General features: G+C 49.0%; 6 protein-coding genes across 6 annotated transcripts; 3 read left to right on the forward strand and 3 right to left on the reverse strand.

Annotated features, from left to right (window-relative positions):
- Positions 1-211: 211 nt before the first annotated feature.
- ARB_06312 (oxidoreductase, short-chain dehydrogenase/reductase family, putative) lies at positions 212-1,343 on the forward strand (the record flags this gene model as incomplete). Its single annotated transcript, XM_003015143.1, has 4 exons — positions 212-336; positions 398-429; positions 494-824; positions 887-1,343. The coding sequence occupies 4 exons, from the start codon at positions 212-214 to the stop codon at positions 1,341-1,343; spliced, it is 945 nt and encodes a 314-aa protein (XP_003015189.1).
- A 163-nt stretch (positions 1,344-1,506) lies between these two features.
- On the reverse strand, positions 1,507-2,961 carry ARB_06313 (HIT finger domain protein, putative; the record flags this gene model as incomplete). The annotated part of the gene is made up of 3 exons (XM_003015144.1): positions 1,507-2,194; positions 2,394-2,756; positions 2,906-2,961. 3 exons carry the CDS (start codon positions 2,959-2,961, stop codon positions 1,507-1,509), a joined length of 1,107 nt encoding a protein of 368 aa, XP_003015190.1.
- Positions 2,962-4,367: 1,406 nt separating this feature from the next.
- On the reverse strand, positions 4,368-4,871 carry ARB_06314 (uncharacterized protein; the record flags this gene model as incomplete). Its single annotated transcript, XM_003015145.1, has 2 exons — positions 4,368-4,526; positions 4,725-4,871. The coding sequence occupies 2 exons, from the start codon at positions 4,869-4,871 to the stop codon at positions 4,368-4,370; spliced, it is 306 nt and encodes a 101-aa protein (XP_003015191.1).
- Positions 4,872-5,615: 744 nt separating this feature from the next.
- On the forward strand, positions 5,616-8,380 carry ARB_06315 (uncharacterized protein; the record flags this gene model as incomplete). Its single annotated transcript, XM_003015146.1, has 3 exons — positions 5,616-5,840; positions 5,934-6,953; positions 7,025-8,380. The coding sequence occupies 3 exons, from the start codon at positions 5,616-5,618 to the stop codon at positions 8,378-8,380; spliced, it is 2,601 nt and encodes an 866-aa protein (XP_003015192.1).
- A 3,620-nt stretch (positions 8,381-12,000) lies between these two features.
- Positions 12,001-13,389, forward strand: ARB_06316 (uncharacterized protein; the record flags this gene model as incomplete). The annotated part of the gene is made up of 2 exons (XM_003015147.1): positions 12,001-12,603; positions 12,670-13,389. The coding sequence occupies 2 exons, from the start codon at positions 12,001-12,003 to the stop codon at positions 13,387-13,389; spliced, it is 1,323 nt and encodes a 440-aa protein (XP_003015193.1).
- Positions 13,390-14,449: 1,060 nt separating this feature from the next.
- Positions 14,450-22,653, reverse strand: ARB_06317 (uncharacterized protein; the record flags this gene model as incomplete). The annotated part of the gene is made up of 2 exons (XM_003015148.1): positions 14,450-21,565; positions 21,625-22,653. 2 exons carry the CDS (start codon positions 22,651-22,653, stop codon positions 14,450-14,452), a joined length of 8,145 nt encoding a protein of 2,714 aa, XP_003015194.1.
- Between the last annotated feature and the right edge of the window lie 1,212 nt (positions 22,654-23,865).

Raw genomic sequence — 23,865 nt, forward strand, 5'->3', positions numbered from 1 at the left:
CTGCCTGGACCTCGGAACTTCGTTTGGCGCCCAAAAGCAACAGCCGACAAAGCGAGCGAACGAGGAGCCGCTGGGCAGCTGTCTAGGTTGCTATATAACCGATGATATAGACCGGAGACTGGAGCTCACGGTCTATCCAGCTGTATTCTGGTCCCTGCCTCGAACTATCACTACGGCTTCTCCTCCCGTCCTTTGTCACGCCCAAAGCATTATGACGGCTGTTGCTAAGAAGCGGTTGCAAGCCCTCAGCCAGCAGCTGGTAGAAGGTATCCCTGATGCCGGCGAGTTTGAGAATATTCCCAGGATCCGGGAGGTTGCTCAGGACTCTCTTGGACCGTGAGATGCCTTTTTCGTTATTGGATCTTTGTCTGCGGTTGCTGATGAGTTGCGATTGCAGAAGAATCAAGGACAAGGTCGTGATTATAACCGGTTGGTTGTTTACCGCTACTCCGTCTGTTGATTGAGATATTGCTAACATATCTTTGCTTGAAAGGAACTAACTCTCCCATCGGAATCGGACGAGCAACGGCCCATCAGTATGCCCGCCATGGTGCCAAAGCTATCTATATCTGTGACTTTGCAGATTCACATCTCGACGTACACAAGCGGGAGATAGAATCCTTGTACCCTGGCGTCAATGTTCATACGAGACAGTTTGATGCTGGAGATGAAGAAGAAGTCAAGAAGGTTGTTGACGACGTGATAAAAACTTATGGCCGGCTGGACATCATGTTTGCTAATGCGGGGATCGTCGGGGCTCCGAAACTGTTTACCGAAGTCTCTGGAGAGGAATTCATGCAAACGATGGATACGAATGCCAAGGGGTAAGCCTTTACTTTCGATCATGTTTCAAGATACCGGTTTGATGATTGACTGGTGGTCACAGCCCCTTCTTGGCTACCAAGTATGCTTCTATAGCCATGAGGAAGACATCGCCTGCCAAACCGTACCCAGCCGGAAGCATTATTCTCACTGCTTCTGTTGCTGGTATGCGGTCCAACGCTGGTTCAACAGATTACTCGGCCAGCAAAGCTGCCGTCATTTCCTTAGCTCAAACATGTTCATTCCAACTGAGTGGTACTGGGATTCGCGTCAATGCAATCTGCCCGGGTGTGGTAGAGACTGGTATGACAAAGGCAATGTACGACCATGCTCGCAGCAGAGGAACGGAGAAGAAAATCGGGCAGCTGAATCCATTGATGAGAGGGGCTGTTTCTGACGAGATCGCTCGTGTTGCCTTATTCTTAGGTAGCGACGAGAGTAGCTACGTCAATGGTCAGGCATGGGCAGTTTGTGGAGGCTTGAGCGCCGGGCATCCATTTGTGCCTGGAAAACTAGCATAATGAAAAGGTTAACATATTAAATATGATTTTCCAATATGGGTACATATTTGTATACTTCAAGCCTTCTTGTATATGTATACAAATCAACACGACATATAATCCAATATTTCGTATTCCGTATATCCTGGGTTTACCCGGATATCATGAGATGAAATGCAGTCGACTATTCAAAATATGATGCAACATTTGCTTCCAAGTCTCTCCTGAGTACTTCCATTACCTTTAGAGCATTTAGCTCAGCGAGTCTTTTTGCTTCTTCGCTTTCCTCTTCTTCATCTATCTCCCCTTCTTCACCAGAACCGTCTGGGTCGATATCATCTTTGTACTGAGTTACGTACTGCTCTTCCAACAAATACTTCTCACCTGATATCTGATCTGGAGAATGCTCAAGCACATAAAAAGTGGGGAACTCGAGGACAGTTCTGTCGCGAAGTACCGCTCCCAAGGCCATTGACTGGTCTGTTACCGGTATGAGAACCGGGACTTTGGCGCATGTCTGCGGCCTGTGCAGGTATATATGTAGTGTTGTTGATGAGCCATCATCGTTAGTAGGAGGGTTATCTTCGGGTGCTGGTGGAGATGTGGGTGTTAGAGCTACTGGTAGCGGCGTTAAGGGGGCCTCGCTTTCGTTTGCGGACGGCAATGCAGGCCCGGGGCTCAGTGTTTTAGATGAAGATACGTCGTCTGGGACGGGATCATCATTCTCTTCCACGCTTACAGAACCTTCAAGAGTGCAAGATGTGACTGTGCTTGCTTCCACTGGATCAATGGCACCGTCCCTGACGATCTTTTCAATGGATACTTTCCTCTTTTTCGCCGGAGGCTCTGCGATCTTCTCATCGTTCAGGCGGCTAAAACCTAGTTCCTTAACCAGCGGCACGCGAGTGAGTGCCGTCCCAACGCTGGTGTTCTCTAAGCACTTGGTTATTGTTTTCCGGCCATCAGGGAATACCCACTCAACCGCCCAGCTTAGACATCTACGTCTATAGGAGCATAGATCAGCTTGCATTCGATAGCCATGACAACCGGGTGCATCGGGAAGAAACTCACTTTCTATGCCAATGGGATGTATTCAATTTGTTCCGCGTCATTCCCTTTGGAGCTTTGACAATGCGCACGCCACTGTTCTCCATGCCACGCTGCAAGGGCAGCTCGCCTCGCGCCATATCACCCCGTTGCTTTGCCTTGCCTCCATCGGGATCAGAGTTGGGGACGAGATCGATTCCTCGGGTTTCGGCATCGACTTCGGCACGCTCGAGTGACCTTTCAATGCTCGTGAGGAAGTTGAAGTCCTTGTCAAATGCAGCTGGTGTGGCCAATTCGTTTCTCTTGAGGTATTCAGCTGGGTCTCGGACGCCAGAGCATTGTGACCATAGCTTATGGCGTTTGGAGCAGGCTAGCGAGCACGTGCGGCTAGCGCACCGGGGGCATTTGTACTTTTGCCTCTTTTCATGGCTGTTATCCCATCATTCTGTTAGCTTCGTCCCGGATCCTCTGCCATTCCTCCATGTCACCGACAGTTTGACCGCCCCTTCTGCCGGTTGGGTTAAGAATCGACGTACCAAATTGCGCACAGCTGCGTGAGAGGCAGCTCGGCCAGCTGGATTTCCTTGTCCATTGCTCTCTCAATAATTCGACTCGTAATATAAGTTAGTTTCAGCTGCGTTGGCTGGCCGTCTCTGCTCTTTTGCCGTCGTCGTCGTTCTTATTCTTCCTCGAAGCTCGAAAAAAAAGTCGATGAGCTCATAATCACGTGAAGATCTTATCGATAAATATTAGTAATCAAGTGTTATTCGAGGAGGCAAAAAAAAAAAATTAAATTAAATGAAAATGAGTGAAGATAAAACGAATTTGATATATAAAAATAACCGAACGAAGATGCAAAAAAAAGTGAGCTGTGCCTTCTGGGGTTGTTTTCGATGGCGATGCTACGAGCTTCGTGCTCTGTAGATCGTCTCGTTTCAGATAGAAGAACTTGGAAGCGGAGCCATGAAGCTCTTGTGTCCGGAGTACCGATTTGTTTTCATCTCAGTCAAACGTCATGTGTAAATGAAAGGGGGCCGCCCATGCTGGAGTCGGGGGATTCTATGTAGGGATTGGGGCCTTTTGAGAGCTCAAGTCCTGCAGGGGATTATTATTGGCTCCCTTTCGCTGACTTTCTTCACGTCTTTTTTGCCTCGTCCCGCTCCACACGTGTGCTAAACCTCCATGACGGGGCCAACTATCAGAGAGAGGGAGAAGCCAGCCGTAACTATAAACCCCCCTGGAAAGAAGAAGAAGAAGAAGTAGAAGAGCAGCGGCAGATGGCAGAGTGCCAGGAGAAAGCCTCGGGGTACGTTGTTTGTTTTTTTTTTCGACTCCTCCTGTGCTCTCCTCGCTGGCTGCTTGCTGCTCTTCTCTTTTTCTGGGCTTACTTTTACCCGTCCACGTCCCACGCTGTGGCAGTTTTTCGGGTGGAGAAAGAGGGATCGTCGGGGTTAATATCTGAGCGATGTGAGCAGTTATAAAGTCGGACGGACGGTTGATGTGTTATAAAACCTCCTGTCTGGCCAGCTAGTTACCTATATGTTCGGGACGGGACTGGACCCCAGGACCATGGCACAAGCTGGCTTTTTACCGTTCCATCACTATCTCTGATGTGTCCCCCTGTCTGTCCTCCTCTGTGTGCTCGTATAATTGGCACTCGAAATGAGGAGAAATAATAATAGCGAGACAGAGGCGTCAAAAAGGAGTGAAGGGAATGCTGTGATGGGTTTTCGCCTCCTGCAGTAGTTTATCTTTCCCCTTGTCCTGATGTTGGCTACCCCCTGTTTCCTCGTTGCTGCTGCTCCTCTGCCTGTCTCCTGTCAAGCTCGCCCTTTACCAGGAACGGAGTAAATCCCGGGCACGTTGAGCCCATGTTCCTGGTTAGCCTGAGCCCCCGATTGGCGAAGCACTGGTGCAGCTGCAGTAGCGTCGAAGTCCGTGGGGCAGGGCCTCGAGTTCGCCAGCGGCCGAGCGAGCCTGTCCCTGTCCCTTTTTTCACTATATTGCTTTTTCCTCCTGGTCTGAATCCTCTTCGTCTCTGCTTGCTCTCGCCCTCTCTCTGGCTCGTTTTTTCTGCTGGAACAAGACGAGCTCAACAACGAGCCCAGAGTTTGGGCCTAAAAGTCCGTGGTGAAACCTTCGGGCCAATCCGTGTTGCTGGAAATTCGAGGGAGGACTGGCATCCGTCCCCCCTCTGATGCCAGGCGTAAATTCAACCCTGTGGCAGCCAGCAATGAGCGAAGCCAGGGAGCATCCATTTGGTTTAGCCTAGCCCGTAGTGTGCCGTCAAGGTCCTGATCCTCTTATCCACCCGGTCGTCCCTTGCCCTGCTGCCCCTGACCCTTGTTTGCGTACCTTTTCTCCTCGAATTCCAGCTCTGCTTTCCTTCATCCATCCAGAGTCGATATCCCTTCTATCGCTCGCCTCTGCCCTCTTCTCTGTTCGTCTTGTTCGTTTTTCTAATAGCCGGTGCTGAAGGCTTGCTTTCTCTCGCGATTCCATGCAGCCTGGGGCTCGCTGTGTCCATCGTTGACGGCCTATACTTTTCGTCCTGCATATATACTTCCTCTCCCGCAGCACATATCAAGAGAACCCCTGGTGCTTGTCCCTTTTCGAGCGGAGAGGACGAGAGTCGACTACCCCAGCTTTCCTGCGCAGGGCTTTCGTGCATATAAGCCGTTTGATCTCCTCGCCTCGTAGGGAAGAGAAAAGAAAGGGGAGGGGAGAGAGAGAGCGTTTGTCTGAAACGGCTGTCCCGGTGTCACAAAAAAAAAAGCTGGCCCGACTCGGAACTGTGTGTATGACCTGTCCAATCCTCGATATATTCACATTGCCAACCGTCTTCTGTGTAATGCTGCCCGCACCAGGGTTCCTGGGATGCTGTGGGAGGTGATCAAGTTGCTAACATCTCGATTATCGCGGGAGTCACAGGGAATCCGTCGTCTGTCGTCGTCTTATCATTTTTTTTCTTTCTATATCTTCCACGTCTGCTGGTTGACACAGCACAAAACGGCCAGCAGCAGCAGCAGCGGCGGCGGCAACGACGATAATATATAGGTAATAGACATCATAATAGCCACAGGAAAGTTAGCCATGGCTCCCTCGTTGCGAGAGCGTGCCTCTTTTGTGCGGCCTACGACCAAGGAACGGCCAGCGACCCGCGAGCAGGCAGAGTCCCTCACGATCCCCAGCCGGACGTCCTCGCTGCACTCGCGGATAACACAGCCAATTCCATCGACTTTGAACATGAAGCCGGTGCAGAAGACGCCCAAGACCCTCACGCATGCGTACATGGTCTGCGGTGTTGGCCGCGAGCCCTCGCAGTGGGTGAAGGCCCCACCGCCGTCGCAGGGCAAGATAGGCCATATGAAGGGCGCCGTGGGCCAATTCTGGCTGCCAGAGATCCTGGGCAGCAGCCCGAGACTCGAGCAAGACAACGAGATAGCAAAGTCTCTGCATGCTGCCATGCGGGTGCGTTGTGTTCTGCATATCCTTTCTTTCTACTAGTTGTGTGTGTGTGTATGTTGTGTTGAGAGCACGCTGGCTAACTGGGTGTATATACAGGCGTGTTTCCCCCATGACGTTGAGATATGCACCGGCAAGAACCAGCCTCACTGTGTTCACCACTCGTTCGTCCTCCAGCAGGACTCTTCTCACACCCTCTACGGCATTGCCCTGAAGGTCTGGTCTCGGGCAGACGAGAAGCGTGCCGAGACCATCAGGGAGCTGCGGAAGAAGACAGAAGTTAACTTCTACGACAACGCAGAGGAGATATATTGGATCCCTTACTGCCTCAGTTTCCTCTCCAGATACCCCCTTTACAATCTCCTAGGTGATTATCTCCGTGGAATGTGGATCCATTGGAATAAGGCCACCAACCTGTTCCATGCAGAGGAAGTTTCCAGAATCCTCAGCTTTCCGGCGCCCCGTCTCAACGACCTTGTGCGTATTGACATGAAGGACTATGCCCTGTGCTATCAGTTCCCTTCTTCCCCCACTGGCTACCAAAACTTTGCTATGTGGCCTTTGTTCTCCTGTCTTTCCATTCCGAACATCGTGGGTGTCATTGAAGCCGCCGTTTCCCCTACTCGTAGGATCATCTTCGTCAGTCATTACCCTGCCATCCTGACTGTTGCTACTGAGACTATCCGCTATTGTGTCCGAGTGTACGAGTGGAGTGGCCTGTATAATCCTGTTGTGCATGCCAGACATGTCAAGGAGCTTGTTGAAGAGCCTGGCCCGTATATCCTTGGTGTAACCACTGAATGTCGCGATCTGTTCACTGCTCCAACTGATGCACTAGTCATCGATCTAGATCGCAACTTTGTCTTAACCTCAAGCCCTCCAAACATCCTCACGCAGGGCCAGAGAAATAAGATGATCACTCGTCTTACTCAAGCCTTGAACGGAGAGGTGACTCCCACAGGGCCTCCTCCCCACCTTAGATCTGCCTATGGTGGTGGAAAGCTAGTTCCAGCTGGCCAGATCATCGTCATGAGGGGAGAGGTTGAAAGTGTCCAGGACCCCCAATGGTGGAATCAGGATGCTGTCATGGCTGTCATGGACCATGTTTGCGAGAAACTGGTACGTATTATGATTTTTTTTTTCTTTCATTACCCAAGATGAAATATACTAGTACTAACATTCGTCACTAGGGTCGCAATACTGGTCTGAAGGCTGTGTTTGGAGGATCAGTCAAGAAGCCATTGATGACCAAGGTGTCCATGAGACATCTCAACGAGATCGTCCGTGAACGTAACCAGTACTCCAGAGATGCTCTTGAAGCCTGGCAAGACTTCATTAACCTCAAGGGCAGAATGGATACTGAGTTAACCAAGGTCACCAAACGCAACAACTTCCTTGTCGAGGAGCTCGAGACCTGGAAGCAGCAATTCCTCAAGTTCCAGAAGTTTGCTGAACAGCTTACCAAGGAAACTTCAGAGCTCAAGGTCAAGATTGAAACGCATAAGCGTGAAAGTCGCCGCCTTACCAGTCTTATCGACCAGCAGAAGGATGATATCATTCGCCTTACTCTGCGTCTATCTGGCACTGAGAAGCAGCGTGACGATGCCCTAGAGGCTCTAGTACTCCAGCAGGAGATTGCTGAAGAATTGGAGCGCGAAAGAAAGCGCAACGAAAAGGAGATTGCTTCTCTACAGCATACCAATTCGAATCTTTTGCGCCAACGAGACGATGCTCAACGTGTCGTTATCCATCTTCGGAGCCTTATTAATGGGCAGGCTCACCACATGGAGCACATTGTTCGCTCCATCGACAGCTCTCCCGAGTTATCTCGGTACATTGAAGAAGGCCATGACATGTCAGCCGAGGATACTGCCAAAGGTGATGAAGAACCATCCAAACCCCAAGACTCCGCCAATAAAACCGCCTCGAGCCGGAAATCCAGCTCCCGTCTTAGTAACCGGTCTGCTACTCCCGCTCTGTCAGATGACGCCCCTACCAACGCGGACAACCGCATGTTGAGCGTCGACAAGAGGAGACGCTCCATAAGACTAAGCATGTCTGACGTAGCTGATAGACATCTCCGCGACAAAACCGATGCTATTGCAGACATCATCCGCACCATCAGCGATCAGTGTGCCGCCGCCGTCGAGGGTCTCCAGCTTGCCCAGGCAGACTTCGATAACTCCGAGCTCTCCAAGCACAACTCAAGCCAAGGAGGAATGGACCTCGAGCGACCCAACGGAAGCGAGGCGGACGACAACGAGAGAGCGAATCTCAGCCCCGATGGCCGTCAGTCTACTATTCCCCCTACCCCCGACCTTGTCCCAAACCGGTCAAGCACGTCAATGTCCATGGCCAGCAGCTCAACGTTCCAAGAGCGATCAAGCCAGCAGTACGGACCAAACGAAATACCCACAAAAATAGTAGAACATGATGACGAGCACGCTCATGAGACAGCACAGGAAGAAGAAAACGTCAACCCAATGGGCAAGACACCCAGTGGTCCTAATTACATCAGGCCCGGAACGTCAACTTTACTCTCATAGACGTATCTGCCTCCATATTTCCTCTTTTAATATCCCTTTTTTTCTTTTCTTTTCTTTTTTTTCCAATCACATTTCTCAATTATACCTTTGCTGCCCTTTACTCATTATACCTTGTGTTTGGTCCTGACTTGATATCTGGCTATCTTACTCTGATTCCCCATTTTCCTTCTTTCCCCCTTATTTTACTATTATCCTCTTTATTCCTGTGCTGTTATTCGCCTGGTTTGCTGCTCTGTTATATATATCATCACGCCGTATCTGTACCTGAGATTACACCTACTTTCATATGTCTCTGCGTGGCCTTTACTTTTCCCCGTTATATTTCTCTCTCTTTCATTTGTTCTCTTTCTAAACATTTCGAGTGGACTTCTCGTATTTCCTTTCTCGTTCAGTATGTATACATCTTGTACACCTTTCACCCTGCACCCTGTTTCCCCCAATGCAGCAATATAATAGCAAAGCTACTCACTTAGCCGTAGCTTTCTGATGTTTGCAAAATAGAAATCAAGCGAGTTAACTTCAACTCTTATATCGATCCTTATACTAACGCTATAATCTCGTTTTCGACTGTATTTGGTCTGGGAAATTAGGAAGTAATAGGTGTAGGACCATCGTCGGTTTGCCCATGCCAGGAAGAGATGGTATCCATACTCCGAACGTTTCACAAGGAACCTACCGGAATGAAGGAACCTCGGCTAGCACCTTATGAAGGGGAGTGTGTGGTATGCTTTCTCTGACTGGTGGGAGAAAAATGCTAATGAAGCCTGTGCGTATATGTATGCCATATACCCCGTACTCCGGATGTATTTTTAATTTTAGGTCGAGCTTAAAATGGATATCTTGACCACCACCTGCAATGAATCAATGTCTCGTAGCATTTTTATCTGTATATATGAGAGCAATGTTTGTGCACAAGATAGCCCTTTTTACCCCTGAAACTCTTGTGAGGTTGGAGTTGTGTATCAGCGATACCATGTATTTTTGTTTAGCCAGCAGTAATTTAAGGTTAGTCATTGTAATTTTCGTAATATCTCGTATATATGTAACTTTCAAACTTCAACGAAAATTCAACAAACGAAGAAACGGAAGAACGACATGAAAATATTGATATGGCTCTGGAGGCCGGGACGGGGGCTCCCATATGCCGTATACCCATTATAACGACACCTCTCAGACTGAATTAGGGGGTCATAAGTCTGGAACGGACCCAATAATGTCAAATGTGCTAGAGATGGCACTCTGATCTGGCAATTGTGACGAGAACGCTTATCTCAATAGTTTATCCACGGCTGAACGACGGCGCTGATATCAATTGTAAATCTGGCCTCCACTTTATAAGCCTCATACATACGGATAAGTGAGCACAACTGCAAGAACTCTATACAGAACCCCTTCACAGCTGCCGATGTTATACTCCGTACTCAATCAACGTGGTTGAGGTGAGATTTCGGAATCTGGACAGATGGCAGAGAGCCTGACCGGCCATAAGGATACAGGATAACTCCATTAATCAGTCATGCCACTATGGATGCTGGGATGGCCCGCTTCTTGCGGAAGACACGTGCGGAGTGTCCCGTACCTAATTCTATGTGGGACCAGGAGAGCGTTTTTATGTCATGGCCAGTTCATCGCCAGATAGAGAGGTTGATGCCTATAGCCTCCTCATAGGGCTCAAGAGCTATACTATGTGAAAATGCCAGGACGTTGTTTGAAAGGCAGGGTAGCTTAATCAACCACTATTGGATGGTGATGCATGCAATATGCCCTGGAATGACTATCCACGGTTGACAGTGTCTTTTTCTTAGCTCTTTCTTGAAGGTGAGCTGCTGCTAATAATGCTGATCGAGATTCCCAGAGTTTCCAAGAAAAGAACCTAAATTGAACAAGGAGCGGTTCATTATTGTTCATTATCACTAGGCTTGCTCGATGGTACTCAGTTCGGCGAAGTATTCAAACATAGGCGAGTGGGACCAACTTACTGTGTGCCTCGTGGTTCTCTCACTAGCGGCACTGGTCTGGCCCTTTACTTCCAGCTGGAGTATTGCTTGATGCAGTACTCCGTACCCCGTACAAATATAGGCTGGAAGCACCGTGCGGTTGATGGGGGTATTATCCGCTGAGCCAGGGTTTTATCGATTGTGATATATCTGAGGCGCTCCGGCCAAACGAATTTGACAGGAACGGTTTGCATCGATTTCTGGTGAAGTGCAGTCTATTCCCCATATAAGTATGCATACGATGGACTCATACTGTCCTTGTCAACGCTTCAACGAATGGCGTCGAATCTGTTTTTTGGAATAAAGGAACCTAGCGAGGATCTACGGCACTAACTGGCGGATATGCAAACCATATGTCGGCCTCCATGTCTGCATTCAATAGTCGGAGATTCCGTGGCCTGGGGAAAGGGAGCAAGAAACTAAAGGCGGCTATTTACTTATTATCCCAAGTTACACGAGCTATGAGGTAACAGAAATAACAAAAGGGTGAGGCCTCTTCTGACGGCGAATTTATACTAAGGGCTAAGGTTGCCACTTTCACAGAAGATCAACCCAATAGACGTTCTGGGCAGCGCCAACGGCAACTGTGAATGGCTGTCGGACAACATGAGAACAAGATGAACATCGAGGCATAAAAGATGACTGTTGTACAATCTGCCGCTGGTCACAAAGTAACTGCCACACGCTACCTCCCCCCATCGACAGGTTCAGGGGATGCGAAAATAGCCAGGGGTATTTCTGTGCCTCGAATGATTTCTCTTAAGCAGGGATTCCCTGGTGATTTCGGAACTAGGCACCCAGATGGTGCGATAATCCGTGCTCTCCATCTACCCGTTACAGCCGACGGGGTTATCAGATTGTTATGCAGCTGTCCTTGTCAGCCCATTGTTTGTTCGAGGAACTGGAGCGGGTTGTGGCTTAAGGAATTCTCTAGAAGGAGCCCAGTCCACCGCCAGATTCTGAGATGTCGACTGCCACTGCCACTGCGCCTGCATCGCACATTGCATCTACCCCATACGGAGTACATCTACGGAGTAGCTCGCGCACACCAGTCAAGCCGTGCGATATTAGACTAGCGCCTCGATGCAGGCCACTCAGTCTCGAGAGCGCCAGATTAGTGGGCCCCGATTGCCACTAGTGAAGAGATAATACGAAGATAGTCGAGATGTTTGCACGGAAAAAGATATCACTAGGTCAACGTTCTTGCAGGGCCTTAAACGCTGCTGGTTGGAGTAAACGAGCTACTCCATTGCGGCACATGAGTTGACTGGATCCCCTTTCCTGTTCTCCGGAGAAAAAGGATCAGCCCCTCAGGCCTAGAATGCATGCAGCTAGCCTGTTGGGCATTGAATGGACTGATTGACATGTTGTACTGAAGCCTCAAGTCAAATATACGACAGGACGCTAGCTAAGATGGCAGTTTATATAAGTGTGTCTGCATCTCCCCAGGATTCTTCTGCTGGAAGGTGCTGTTTCAGGTTGATACTTTTATCCGGCAAACAGAGCCCCCGGGTTCAATATCTTCCATAGATATTCCATGGCCATTGACAATCCCGTGTTATCATCCTCGAACCAGCCCTACACCCATCAGCTCCAAGATTGCTCATCAACGACACCGGCACCATGAATTGGATATTAGACCTGTTTGCCATGGCCCGGGAGGAGCATACCACTTTGCTAGCCAACCGTGGGCTTGGTGGACTGTCGCCCGACCAGACAACAGCCCTGGAGCGATTTAATTTCCCTCTACTTCGCATTCACTACAGATATTTCCCGCCGGTTATCACCATTGCGTTCATGTCACTCATTGCAACGGTTTGCTCATTCGCTATCATTACATATCGACTTGTTTTCTGGCGAAGATTTTCAGCGACTTACCTCGGCTATAATCAATATGTCATCCTTATTTATAACCTGATTATTGCAGATATGCAAACAGCCGGCGGTGCTATCATGACACTTCACTGGTATCGGGTCGGCCATATAGCTGGGAGTTCGAACACTTGCATTATCCAGGGATGGTTATTCCAAGAGGGGGTTCCAACCAGTGGCTTATTTGTCCTGGCAATCGCGATACACACGTTCATCACCGTCGTACTAGGCCGAAAATTGAAATACCGGACGTTTGTGTTCTGCGTGGTTGGGATCTGGATGTTCGCCCTGTTCCTCACTGTGTTACCTATCATAATGGAAGGGAAACACGCTTATGTGAACTCCGGCGCCTGGGTATGTTGACGGCCTTTATATCCCCTTTATTCTTTTGTCTCTTCATATACTGACTTAAATTTATAGTGTTGGATTAGTGCAAACCGTGAAGACTTGAGACTGGGAACTCATTACATTTGGGTCTTCATTTCACAATTTGGAAGTGTCACCATTTATATCATACTCTTCTTCTACCTACGCCATAAGGTCGCTATATCTGCTTCTCTTACTCAGAGGTCGCAGGACAAACTCTCCCGCCTCAGACGCGTTGTCAGGCTCATGATTCTCTACCCAATTGCCTATGTCTTCCTGTCGCTACCCATTGCTGCCTCCCGGATGGCTACTGCAGCCGGCGCGAAGCCTTCATTTACCTATTACATCATCGCGGCAATGATTATGTCGGCGTCTGGGCTAGTTCACACAATTATTTATGCGGTTACCCGACGAGCATTGATATTGAACTCCGAAGTGACTCAGCACAAAGGCGGATACGGCCCTTCATCAGCAAATCAGGAAAGCAACTCCCCAAGAGATCTTGAAAACACTGCCTGCACTACGCTTGTTAGTAGTGATGGGCCCGTATCACCAAGCAGTCCCGCGGGCATGTACAAGAGGATGTATTCTCGGATAAACGGGACATCCAGCCCAGCGCCGAACCAGCAGTACGAATTGAACGGTGTTTATCAGCAAACAACAATCTCTGTCACAACAACTACCGTATCACCGCCAACCAGAGGAGGTAGTCCGCCGACTCGAGGGGGTAAAGAAGATACATCATCTGTAGCGACGGACGGTACAATATCTTGACCATACACTCCTTGAATGCTTTTTTTTTGGTTAACTTTTTTCTAAATTTTCCTCCTGTACATAGCCTATTTTATGCTTTATATATATCCAGAAGTTACCAACCTATGCCTTATAATAACTGATTGATTACCCTGAGAAACGAGCATTGCTGCCCTTAGAGAGTCAGCCATTTTCTGAGGCGGGTGGTTTGAGCCAGGCACTCCGTAAACGAATAGCTGGCCCATGGCTTTCCTATCGCTTATTTCGACACAGAGATAGGATATCTACTCCGACAAAAAAAAATAAAAATAAAAGAAAGAATGGAAAGAAAAAGCAAAGGCGGTTACCTAATAGGTCGCCACTGAAACGTCCAAGAACACCAGTGATCTTCAACGCGGCTTAGAAACCTGCGGTGTCTTTGAAGCACTAGTGAGGAATTAAGGGGCGGTTCGGCTAGAGAAGACGAAGAGACGGTTGTTTCTCTGTAGTAATGGATGAGGTGTCAGATATATGCTCGGACCACTATCGGCGAACTTTGCAAAGTCTTGTAACTGCTGGTTGCTGGCGAGTTACTGCTCTGATATTAAACGGGGACGGGCGTGGGTTTCTCTAATAATATCAGCTAGATTGTAAGGGCTTGTTAGATTAATCGAAGCCCTGCGTGCATTCAATGGAGTCGCAGAGGTACTGTCATATATTCTTTTATACCTGAAATCACATAATGTCACAAGAACGCTACAGCAATGAAATCAAGCCCCGATCAATGCTCCGCCAACGTATGGATGTACACGGGTAAATACATAAATATAACAAGGTGGATGGACGGGCTGGCTAGAAAAAACAAAGTGCGAGCATGTGCCTAACTCCCATATACCCACGTACAGTACTTTAACAGGTCATTCATAGATGGAACAGCAATGAAGAAAAGCATGATCTATAACAAGATTCGGGAATAACATAACAAGGAATATGGCAAATATGTCGATTGTGGTATGATATGAATAAACGGAAGAGGGGTATATAGATCATAGAAAGTGCGATATCTTTATATTTCTTTGGAGTCAAAACTCGATGTTTGGCTTCACTGGTTGGGCGAGGTTGGGTTGTTTGCTCCACCTGTTAGATACTCTGGGGGAACTTTTGGTACTCTGGGAGAAGTAGCTGACTGTACAATGGCCCGTTGTTGGGCTCTTAATAGCTCGCGTTGACGATCTCTTTCTCTTCCCGCGTTGTTGCCACCGGTCAGTCGGCGAACACCACTTCGAATCATGGTGTCCAGAGAAAAGGAGCCGCCTTCGGGGTTGCTATTGCCAATGATGGCTGCACGGGAAGTAGAGGATGATGGATACTGAAGCGTTAGGCGATCTTCGGAGTCCGACAACGCATCCTCAATATCATCATCCGAGAGGAAAGATCGCCCGATATAGCCTGGCTCAGGAGTACCCGGATTGCCATTGTTGTTGCCAGGCTGCGGATAATAATTGCTTGGTGAGGTAATTGAACGGGTGTGGAGGGAGCCGCGTCGTGGTTGGTTAGAGGACGAAGAAGTGGTGCTTAGAGGTGAAGGGTGGATAGAAGGGGTACCAACACTGTTAGAATCAGTGCGCGTGAGAGGAAGCCTAGAATCAGCAAAGCCATTGTGGAACGAGGACGATGACGCCGTTCTAGCTAGAGACTTTCGTAACAGGGGAGCCGTATGCTGGTCGTATAAGTGTGTGCTTGCATCTGGAAAATCATTCGCTGTAAAGCTATGTAGAGACGCTCCGGTTATGGAAGGCACGGAGGGATTGACCTCTGTCTCTTCGAAGAAATCGTCCAGGCTATCCAGCTTCTGGAGCAAGTCGCCCATGTTTGTTTCATTCCCTGTATCAACTGATTTCATTGTGTCTGCACGGAATGCCGGGAAATACGAGTCACCGTAGTCATCAACGTGGAACTCTAGGTCCGGGGAAGTTGTTGACTGCCCTCCCAGACCATCTTCCTCGGCGCAGGTATAGAACACGGCATGTACATTGTTTCTGGTGAGGTTTGACTGCACAGCCGGGATTGGAATTGACCATCCATTGGGCTCGGGGATGCCATATAAACTCTGAATTCCTTCAAACTCCTTCCGGATAGCTCTTGATGAAGCCGAAGAAGCCATACTCATTCGAAGGTGGTGGCGCTCCATGGGGTTGCCGGCAACGGTCATAATGTGGTCAAGAACTCCAAGGGCCTGGGGGCAAAGGTTTGTGTGCAGGAGCCGAAGCAAGGGGGAAATGAGGTCAGGACCATGGCAGGAGATGTCTGGTCGACGCATGTCAATTTCGGATATAACTGAACTGAGAATCCGCATGAGGCTAACTCGGAACCACGACGTGTTGTTAGTTAGCAGACCCATCAAGAATACCAAGCTCTGCACATCCTGGCCCGGGAAAAAGTACATCGATATTGAGTTGACAATAACAGCCAAGAATTCATCACTTGTCCGATATTGTGTTCGGGAAAGAGCTAACAAACTGTTGGACAATTGAGAGTAGCCTTGTTTGTCAGCAATGCTTGCGAGAAGAGTCGCATGAATCTCAATATTGGTTGACGGCTTAGAAGGATCATATTCATTTAGCAATTCGGGTAGGTTTGCCCAGACCGCAAACAACAAGCGATTCCCATCGCCAATTAGATCAGTATTTGGCAATACTGCTAGTCTTCTCAGCATCCGGAGTGTTTCGTGTAAGGACTCTGACGATTTCAATCCCTTATAGACCAGGTCCTGAATTCCGCAGAATTCCCCCTCCCACTTCGGCGGCTTGCTTTCTAAAAGTTTGGCAGCCACGCCCTCGTCAGAAAGATCTATTTTATCCAAGTACTTTTCAAGCATAGCAAGACTTTCCATAAATTCACGTTCATGGATTGTGTTAAGGCAAGCACAGGTGGTCCAAAACAGCTGAGGGTATCGTAAGAGGTCTTGTGGGGCAAGGGAGCTGATAATGACTTTCAATGTGGTCAATATTTCCATTGAGAAGGTCTGGTAGTCCGTTTCTTCCTCGGCAATGGTATTCGATAGCCGTGCAAGCATATCGGCAAGCATCCGAGAATCAAGAGACGTAGATATGCATCTGAATACTTGAAACGACCGACAGGCGAGATGTCTAACGGGACAAGAAGTGGCCCAGTTCAACGCTTCTCTAGACCAGTGGTCATTTACCCCTTCGTAAACAGCGGTAAATATTCTAGCTACGCTGTGGGCAACATGATGCATAGACGACGGCACCCTTGTGCCTGCTGCTTTCTCGTCTTTTCCATTGTTGTCCTCATACTCCCATACCACCGTAGAATCACTTTGTCTGATGCATTCCACGAAATCCTCGATTGATTGACGTTGGGCACCTTCGACCTCATTTTCCAGTTTCGATGCGACAAGCTCATGAATTAGATGAACCAGCATTTCGCGAGCTTGCTCTCTAACGGTCAAGGTATAGTGATCCCAAAATATAAGTGCAACATGGATTAGTTTGATGACACTCTCGAATCCGATGCTCACTGGCGCAACCATCAAGTCGACAAGGAATATCATGGACACCTGTCCCAAAGATAAGCCAACTTGCTTGTTCCCGACGGGTAAAATGGTACCTAGGTCCGCAACGTATGGCAGGCTTGACAGATCAGACGGAGCGGGAAGCGGCTCACGCCGTTCGTGTACCATATTCTTGGGTACGACTTGAAGCAAGAAGAACTCGATCACCTTGGAACCGGCTGGAGTCGAGGCTAGGAAAACAACTATTTGTTTAGCATAATCGACGAAGTTTTGTTCCCTCCTCTCTAGGCAAAGGTTGATTATAAAGTCAAGAACCAGCTGTACATTGCCAGCATGAGGGCCAGTTGCAAGAGCTTGCCAAAGAGCCTGAACCTCGTTTGGTAGCACAGTCCCAGACCGAATGGTGATTTCAAAAAGGTTAGATAGCAACATGTATGATCTTGAAGTCGGACCACCATTCGGATCTAGTTGAAGCTCGATCGCCTGGATCCAAGGGAGAATTGCAGCAACCATATTACGCTGTGTATCCGGTTGGATGTTTTTGAAGTGTAAAGAGAACTCTGAAAAGATGATGAATGCCAAATCAGCATGTTGCTGTGCAAGTCGTTTCGAAGTCTCGAATTGAGCAAGCTTATAAACAGCAGTAGTCCTGTCAGAGATACTAATATCGAAATCCTGTAATCTCGAGTTTTTCTGTTCTCGCTCTTCAATTGTTCTCAGTAAGCGAGCGGATTTCATGCGGATCTCCCTTTTAGAGTTCCCGAGAGTGAACAAGACGGCACCTAGGATACGCCAGAATGCAACGGGGTAGTCGCTTTCCTCCACAACAACTTGGGAAAAAACTTCAAAGTAGCTTTCGAGAGCCTTGGGTCGCTCCGATAGGTAACACATCTCGATACATTGCTCAAGTAAGTACGGGAGAGTTTTGTTGTGAACGATCAGATTCTTCAATGCTCGTCGACCAATGGTATGTAACTTGTCGCTTTCAGTGTTGAGAATGATGTCGATCCACGAAAGCATACGCCTAATATCGAACTGGAGAATGGCTCCGCTTTCTGTTGAAATGCGTATCGGGCCTCCGCAGAGAGACGCCATGGCACTCAGAGCAGCGGTACGTAGGTTTCTTTTCTCGATCTCCATTGCAGCAGTGCTACGAACCTCCCCATTCTCCCTCTGCCTTGCAATGGTAAGCTTCCGCATGTTTTCCTCTCGAGCCGCTATTTGGCTCTGATTAGGAGAGTAGCCACACCAGTCTTCCATGAGGGAGAAGGCAGATTTCCTGGATTCAAATGGCATCCATCGAGTAGGTTCTTTTGACCGTTTAATACCGTCGAACAGCTGTTCAAGTAGTCCGCAGAAATGAAATCGAAGATTTTGGAACTCCAAATCATTTTGCACTTCCACATCACTAAGGAATATCCGAAGGTCTCGGGTATATGTCACCATGTTATTAAGTATCCAGTCGTCATTGGATACTTCCGGCTCCTTAAGGAAATGAGAAGTCGCTTTATACACATTAGTAACTTCCGTCCTGAGTAGATCTGTACGTCTGTTCCGTCTTGGTGTGCTTGGGGTGCGAAGGTGCGTCCCGATGCGAACTTTAGCCTCTTCCTTGCAGGTAGTTACAGCATATTGCAACGATTCCAGGAGGGTTCGGTACAACGCAATGTTGATAGAGCCTAGGGCAACAACAATGGCACTTCTGATGGAATCATGGGGGGCAGAGAGAAGCGGAATCACGAATGCGAAAAGTGACCTTGCCGAGTTAATCTTATCCTGACTTTGTTGTCCAGACTTGGACGCCTTCCGAGCGTGTTGTGCATTTGCCAGCTGGCTTTGAGACTGCGCACCAGCACTGTTCAACGTAGTGCAAGCCATGATAAGATACAGTTTCCACTGCTCGATCATGACTTCAGGTGACGTTCCGTTTCGTAAAATAATCGGACGCGTGGGAATATGGTCAGGAGAACTTATTTGTATAGGTGGGGGCCCTTCAGCTATATGTGTGATTTGTTTGTGCATGTGAACCAATCTGGCACAAACGATTTCACGCCCAAGAGTGACGGCAAATGGACAAGTATCGAAACTGATACGAATGAGATTGGGAAACACTTTAGCCCACAAAGTGGAGTCGTATGACACTTCGCTACTGCACAGCTCAATAAGGGTGTTGTGCGCTGTATTTTCTTGTCTGCCCTTTTGGAGCCTGCTTCTTTCAGCAACGGTCAGGGACTCATCCTTCAAGTCTAGGACTCGTCGTGAATCCCCTTCCATTATGCGGATAATCCGGGTATTGCTCTTTCCTAGTGCCGTGTCGAATTCCGTCACAAGGCGAAGAACGGTGATAGCAAATGCCCGAACAATCCTAGACTGAGAACATAAGAAGAATAGCCCATGGGATTCGATCTCCTCCACATGAGCAAGGACGCCAGAGAGGTCGAGCTGAAGTCCTCGGGTACCTGTACCAGCCTTCTCAGCCGCATCAAAGGTGGCATCTTTGGTTTTCTGCCTAATTTCCTCGATCCATATCTGTATAAGTTGAACGTATAATTGTAATGTTGATTCAATATGGCCGGGGCCCAGCATGCCCTCATCGGACATAGTCGAATACCTGGCATCAAAATTGAATATGAACCGAGCAAATCCAATAGCAACATGCTGAGCATATGATTGGCGAGCAATCGACTTGAGTGATTCTGCAGACGATGCCGCAATATTAGACTGTACGTGTGCAGTTCCCGTGCAAAGTAGGTTAATAAGAGAGTTGAACGGTATATGGTCCGAAAGGCAGCGGGGAAGTGCCTGAACAGCAACATGTAGAAGATCGTAAAAGCCTTGCTTTTGGTCAGGAGTGCTCGCATGGTCATCGCGTCGTCCGAAGGTGAAATGTTCTGTTATGGGAGTTTTGGGCGTAACTCCGCCGAATTTTTCATCAAGAGCTGCTTGTCCCCCAAACGTGTTGTCACATAATATTGTGATCTTTCCTAATATTTCACAGAAACGTAGGTAGTATTTTCGTGTACTATCATTCAACTTTGATGGATTAAATGGGATCGGAGACGGTTGAGATTTAGGGGTTGATGGTGTGGTATATTGTGGCTCGGGGATAGACGCATGAGGAGCGAAAGGGGAGATGGGGGTTTGCTCCGTGATTGCAAATTCTTGGGGGAAAGGAGGAGGTGTTCCTCCACCGTTTTCGATATCCGCCATGATCGCCAGGAATGAACGGATGCCGATGACCATCTTTTCTGGTTCCATATGCTCGATTTTCAAGTCTTTGCCGGATGCAAATAGATCAGAATTGACTAGAGGGAATATGATGGAACGAAAACACATCTCTGGATGCTTGAATCCAATCATGCGTACCAACTGGGTGATTGGTTCTGCAACTGTAGGCTCAGTGGTGAGATAGGTTCGTCTCCCACCAGGAAGAACAATTCGAATAACCTCTTCCGTTTTACGGAGAGGATTGCTTAGTGGATCAGCATAGCGATACAAGTAAGTCCAGAGTAATCTGCATATGGCCTGAAGTGCAGCTGCTCTAGTGGGACGCTCTTTCAGCTTTGGCGAAAGAGCATTCACAGTGGGCATCCATTGAGAGAGGAATGTGTCTCGAGGTGATACACATAGGAGGAGAATATGAAGAGGAAAAGCGCTATTCCAATGTCGAGGTTTGATGAGAACTTGAGATAGACGAGGCACAAGAATCTCTAGGAATTCCTTCCATTTGGGCGAGGACAGGTCACAACTAGGATTGGCGGCGATAGGAAGCAGAAAAGTCTCGAGTATCTGACAGTATGCTTGTTTCAGCCGTTGGCCGTGTGCGTCACTGAACAGCCTAGCAAGTGATTGCAAAAAATCACATGTCTTTGCCCATCTCTCATCAGGGTAAACTCGAAGCCGAAGGTGTCGCATTCCGTAAATTAATAACTCGGCTCTAGTCTCAGCCTCCTTGGTAGCGGGTATCCGTCCCTCCTCTCGTTGGTATTGAGCCAGTTCGGTAAGGTACTGGTTGGAAACACTGGAGAAGTTGTTTTCACTCATGATACCGAGTAATTGCCCATAGATGCGCCAGTTAGCCATTCTTAGCGGTGATGCAGCAATTTGTTCCGGATCAACCGCCTTCAGCTGTCCAAACACAATGTCCTCCAGCCGGCTGGCCATTTCCTGTGTAATCGCATTGATAGAACTTTGATTGAATATTTCAATAAGGACTCGGCAGACAAGATAGACGGAGACCGTTGCTCGTCGTTCGGTCATGAGTATGTCTTCCTGTCGGTTAATGATAGGAATGGATGGAGGTGGGGACCCAGCGTCTGGTGCGTCTACTCCAGGCTGTGGAGGTTCTGTGTTGCGCCGGATTATGGTCGCCGATATTTGTGGTGGAGGTTTAGGCTTAATAGCAACGTTAGCAGCGGCCATATCAAGCTTCGATGTTGGGATAGCACATACCTGAACCCAGCCTTGCTTTGCGGTAGCCGCAGCATCACCTTTTGACTTTCTCCATACCATGATCGTGTCGATAAGCGGTTTTGGTTTCTGCTTCGCAATATGACCGAGAGCAGCTATAAGTTGATCAAAGGTTGGGTCCGCACCAGGACCGCATACCTGTTCTACAGGCGCCTCAAACTCCCCTAAGCTCATGATACATTTGTTGATCTTTTCCTCCGCTTGGCCCACGAACTATATATATAGTCAGTATTGTTTGTGAAGGGAAACAGGTAGATTACAGCGTGACGAACCGAATTAAAAAGGTGATGGAGAGCATACTCTCCCACTGTCTTTGCTTCCTGGTTGGTATGACCAGACCGAGTTTTCGAGTGAGAGTTTTCCCTCCGTAGTTTACCCGTTGTAACAGCTCGACGATGGGAGTGTTGGCGTTCCAAGCCATCTTGCCTCACGGTATCCTGTATCAACGACAAAGGGGAGGCCTGAAGAATATTCCCCACGCCGCCGGCAGAGGATACAAAGTTGGAAGATGAGTAGTCTCCATTCTCTCGAGAACCGCCGTTCAGCTTAGATTCGTTCAGAGACGGCGTGAGTCCAGCTGCCGAGATCATCTCGGGACTGAGAGGGCTAGAGGTGACTTGCGAATTGGCAAAACTAGGTCCTCTCGAGTGCTGAATGTTGCCGTGGACGATAGAGGCCTGACGGTGATGGCCGTACGAGTTCGACGGCCGTCTCTCTAGGCCTTCAGTGCTGTCAGACGCAACGCCGACGGACCGTTCTCGCTCGCTCGACGGCTCCGGGCTCTTCGAGTGAGACTGGTTGCGTAGCTGGGGATGTGGTTGGAGAGAAGAAGCAAGGCCAAATCCAGTTGCCGAAGTCGCATCTCCCGCCCGGCCTCGAGCACTAGAAACATCTCGACTGTGTGGCGTCGACGAAGGTGGGTTTCTCGTGGCAGCAGAAATGCCAGAAGCACCAGCGGCAGGAGGAGCAGATGCAGAAGCGGCTCTGTCTGAGGGAGAATGGATGGCAGGCGTGTGCGCCGCCGGTCCTGATCCTGCTGTTGCGGTTGCTGCTGCTGCTCCTGGTGCTGCCACTGCCGCTGTCAACTCGTCAGGGGTCGAACTACTACTACTGAGAGCCAGGGACTGGCCTTGACCCGGCGGGGCCTGTCGCATCGGGTGTGGACTAGCTGCAACAGCTGGTGAGTGAGATGATGTCAAGCGCGTTTCACCCAACCAGAGGCCCGAGGGCGAACAAGACGAGAAGAACAACGCAGTAGACAGGGAACAACAGGGCAATACATGGCGCAGGCCAATGGCCATTGAAGGAGGCAGAGAAGACAGAGCGAGCGAAGGGGCTTACTTACGAGTCTGCTGCATGATTGCTCAAGGGGGCCCAAGCAGATGGGTGGTTATCAGCTTAGCTATGCAGTGGCCGTCTTGCTCCCCGCATTCTCCTGCTATCCATTGGCCATGCTCGGGGCAGAAGGTCGACACTACGCTGAGGAGGCTCCGAGAGAGCGCACAAGAAGCTGAGCAGGCGTGTCTCTGGTCATGGTTGAGCGGTGTCGTGGATAGCTGTTCGAGGTTGGCTGTCGATGGGAAGTTCAGGAGTTGAAGTTGCGAGGCCGAAGGGTCGTGGGTGGTCGATGGGTGACTAATCAGGACGTCAACGCTTCTCCAACGACTACAATCTACAACGACAACGACATACAGGATGGCTGCAGACGATGCGAATCTCCCGTTGACTATACGAGCACGCTGGAAAGAGAGAGCTGTGGTTGATAGGTACGGAGTGAGCGCGGTAAGCAGGGATACTCCGGCCTTGCCTGTGGTTGCGGTAGCTGAGATGCTTGCATGGCGCGGGTGGCTTATGGGCATGGGCTTATACACATTATCTGCAGGTCAGGACGATGATTATCAAGCCAACGCCATTGTTACTGGCCATTTGAACGGATGCGAGGCGACAGGCAGATGCAGGAGACAGCAGTAAGCAGGCTATGGTTCAATATAGCCCCGTCGCCTGGCTGACCGAGGACTCTGGAAAGCTCAACGGGTTTGATTTGCATCAGCCAAAAAAATCTACGAGAATACAAGGAAGGCTCGGATCCCAGGCCAGAGCCCGAAGAGCAGAGCCTTGGGATTGAAGATCGATGCTCCGGCAAGGCTAGGGGATATTTTGTACGAGGGGAGGTCTAAGTACAGAACCCCTGAGCAACTGTATCCGTTCCCAGGGCGTAGGCTGACCTTCTCCCCCCTGACCTCTGCCATCCCATCCCTCATTGTTGTCCAGTATTATTCCAGTATTATTATTCTTCCCGTCCCCTGCTTTCCTTCCACCATTTCACGGCTTACATAACTTGTGGACCACAGAGATAGTTTTCGTGGCGCGGAATCACACAAAGAGAAGCAAGCAACAAGTGAGGAGGGCGGAATCACAGGCCAAGTGGTTTGCCCGGTGCCCGAGGAAAAAGAAGGCAGATATTTACCGGCAGGGAACAGCGTAAAAAAAAGAAGATTTAGCAAGAGGATACT

The sequence above is a fragment of the Trichophyton benhamiae genome (genome assembly GCF_000151125.1).
Source record: "Trichophyton benhamiae CBS 112371 chromosome Unknown contig01535.1, whole genome shotgun sequence".
NCBI lineage: Eukaryota > Fungi > Ascomycota > Eurotiomycetes > Onygenales > Arthrodermataceae > Trichophyton > Trichophyton benhamiae.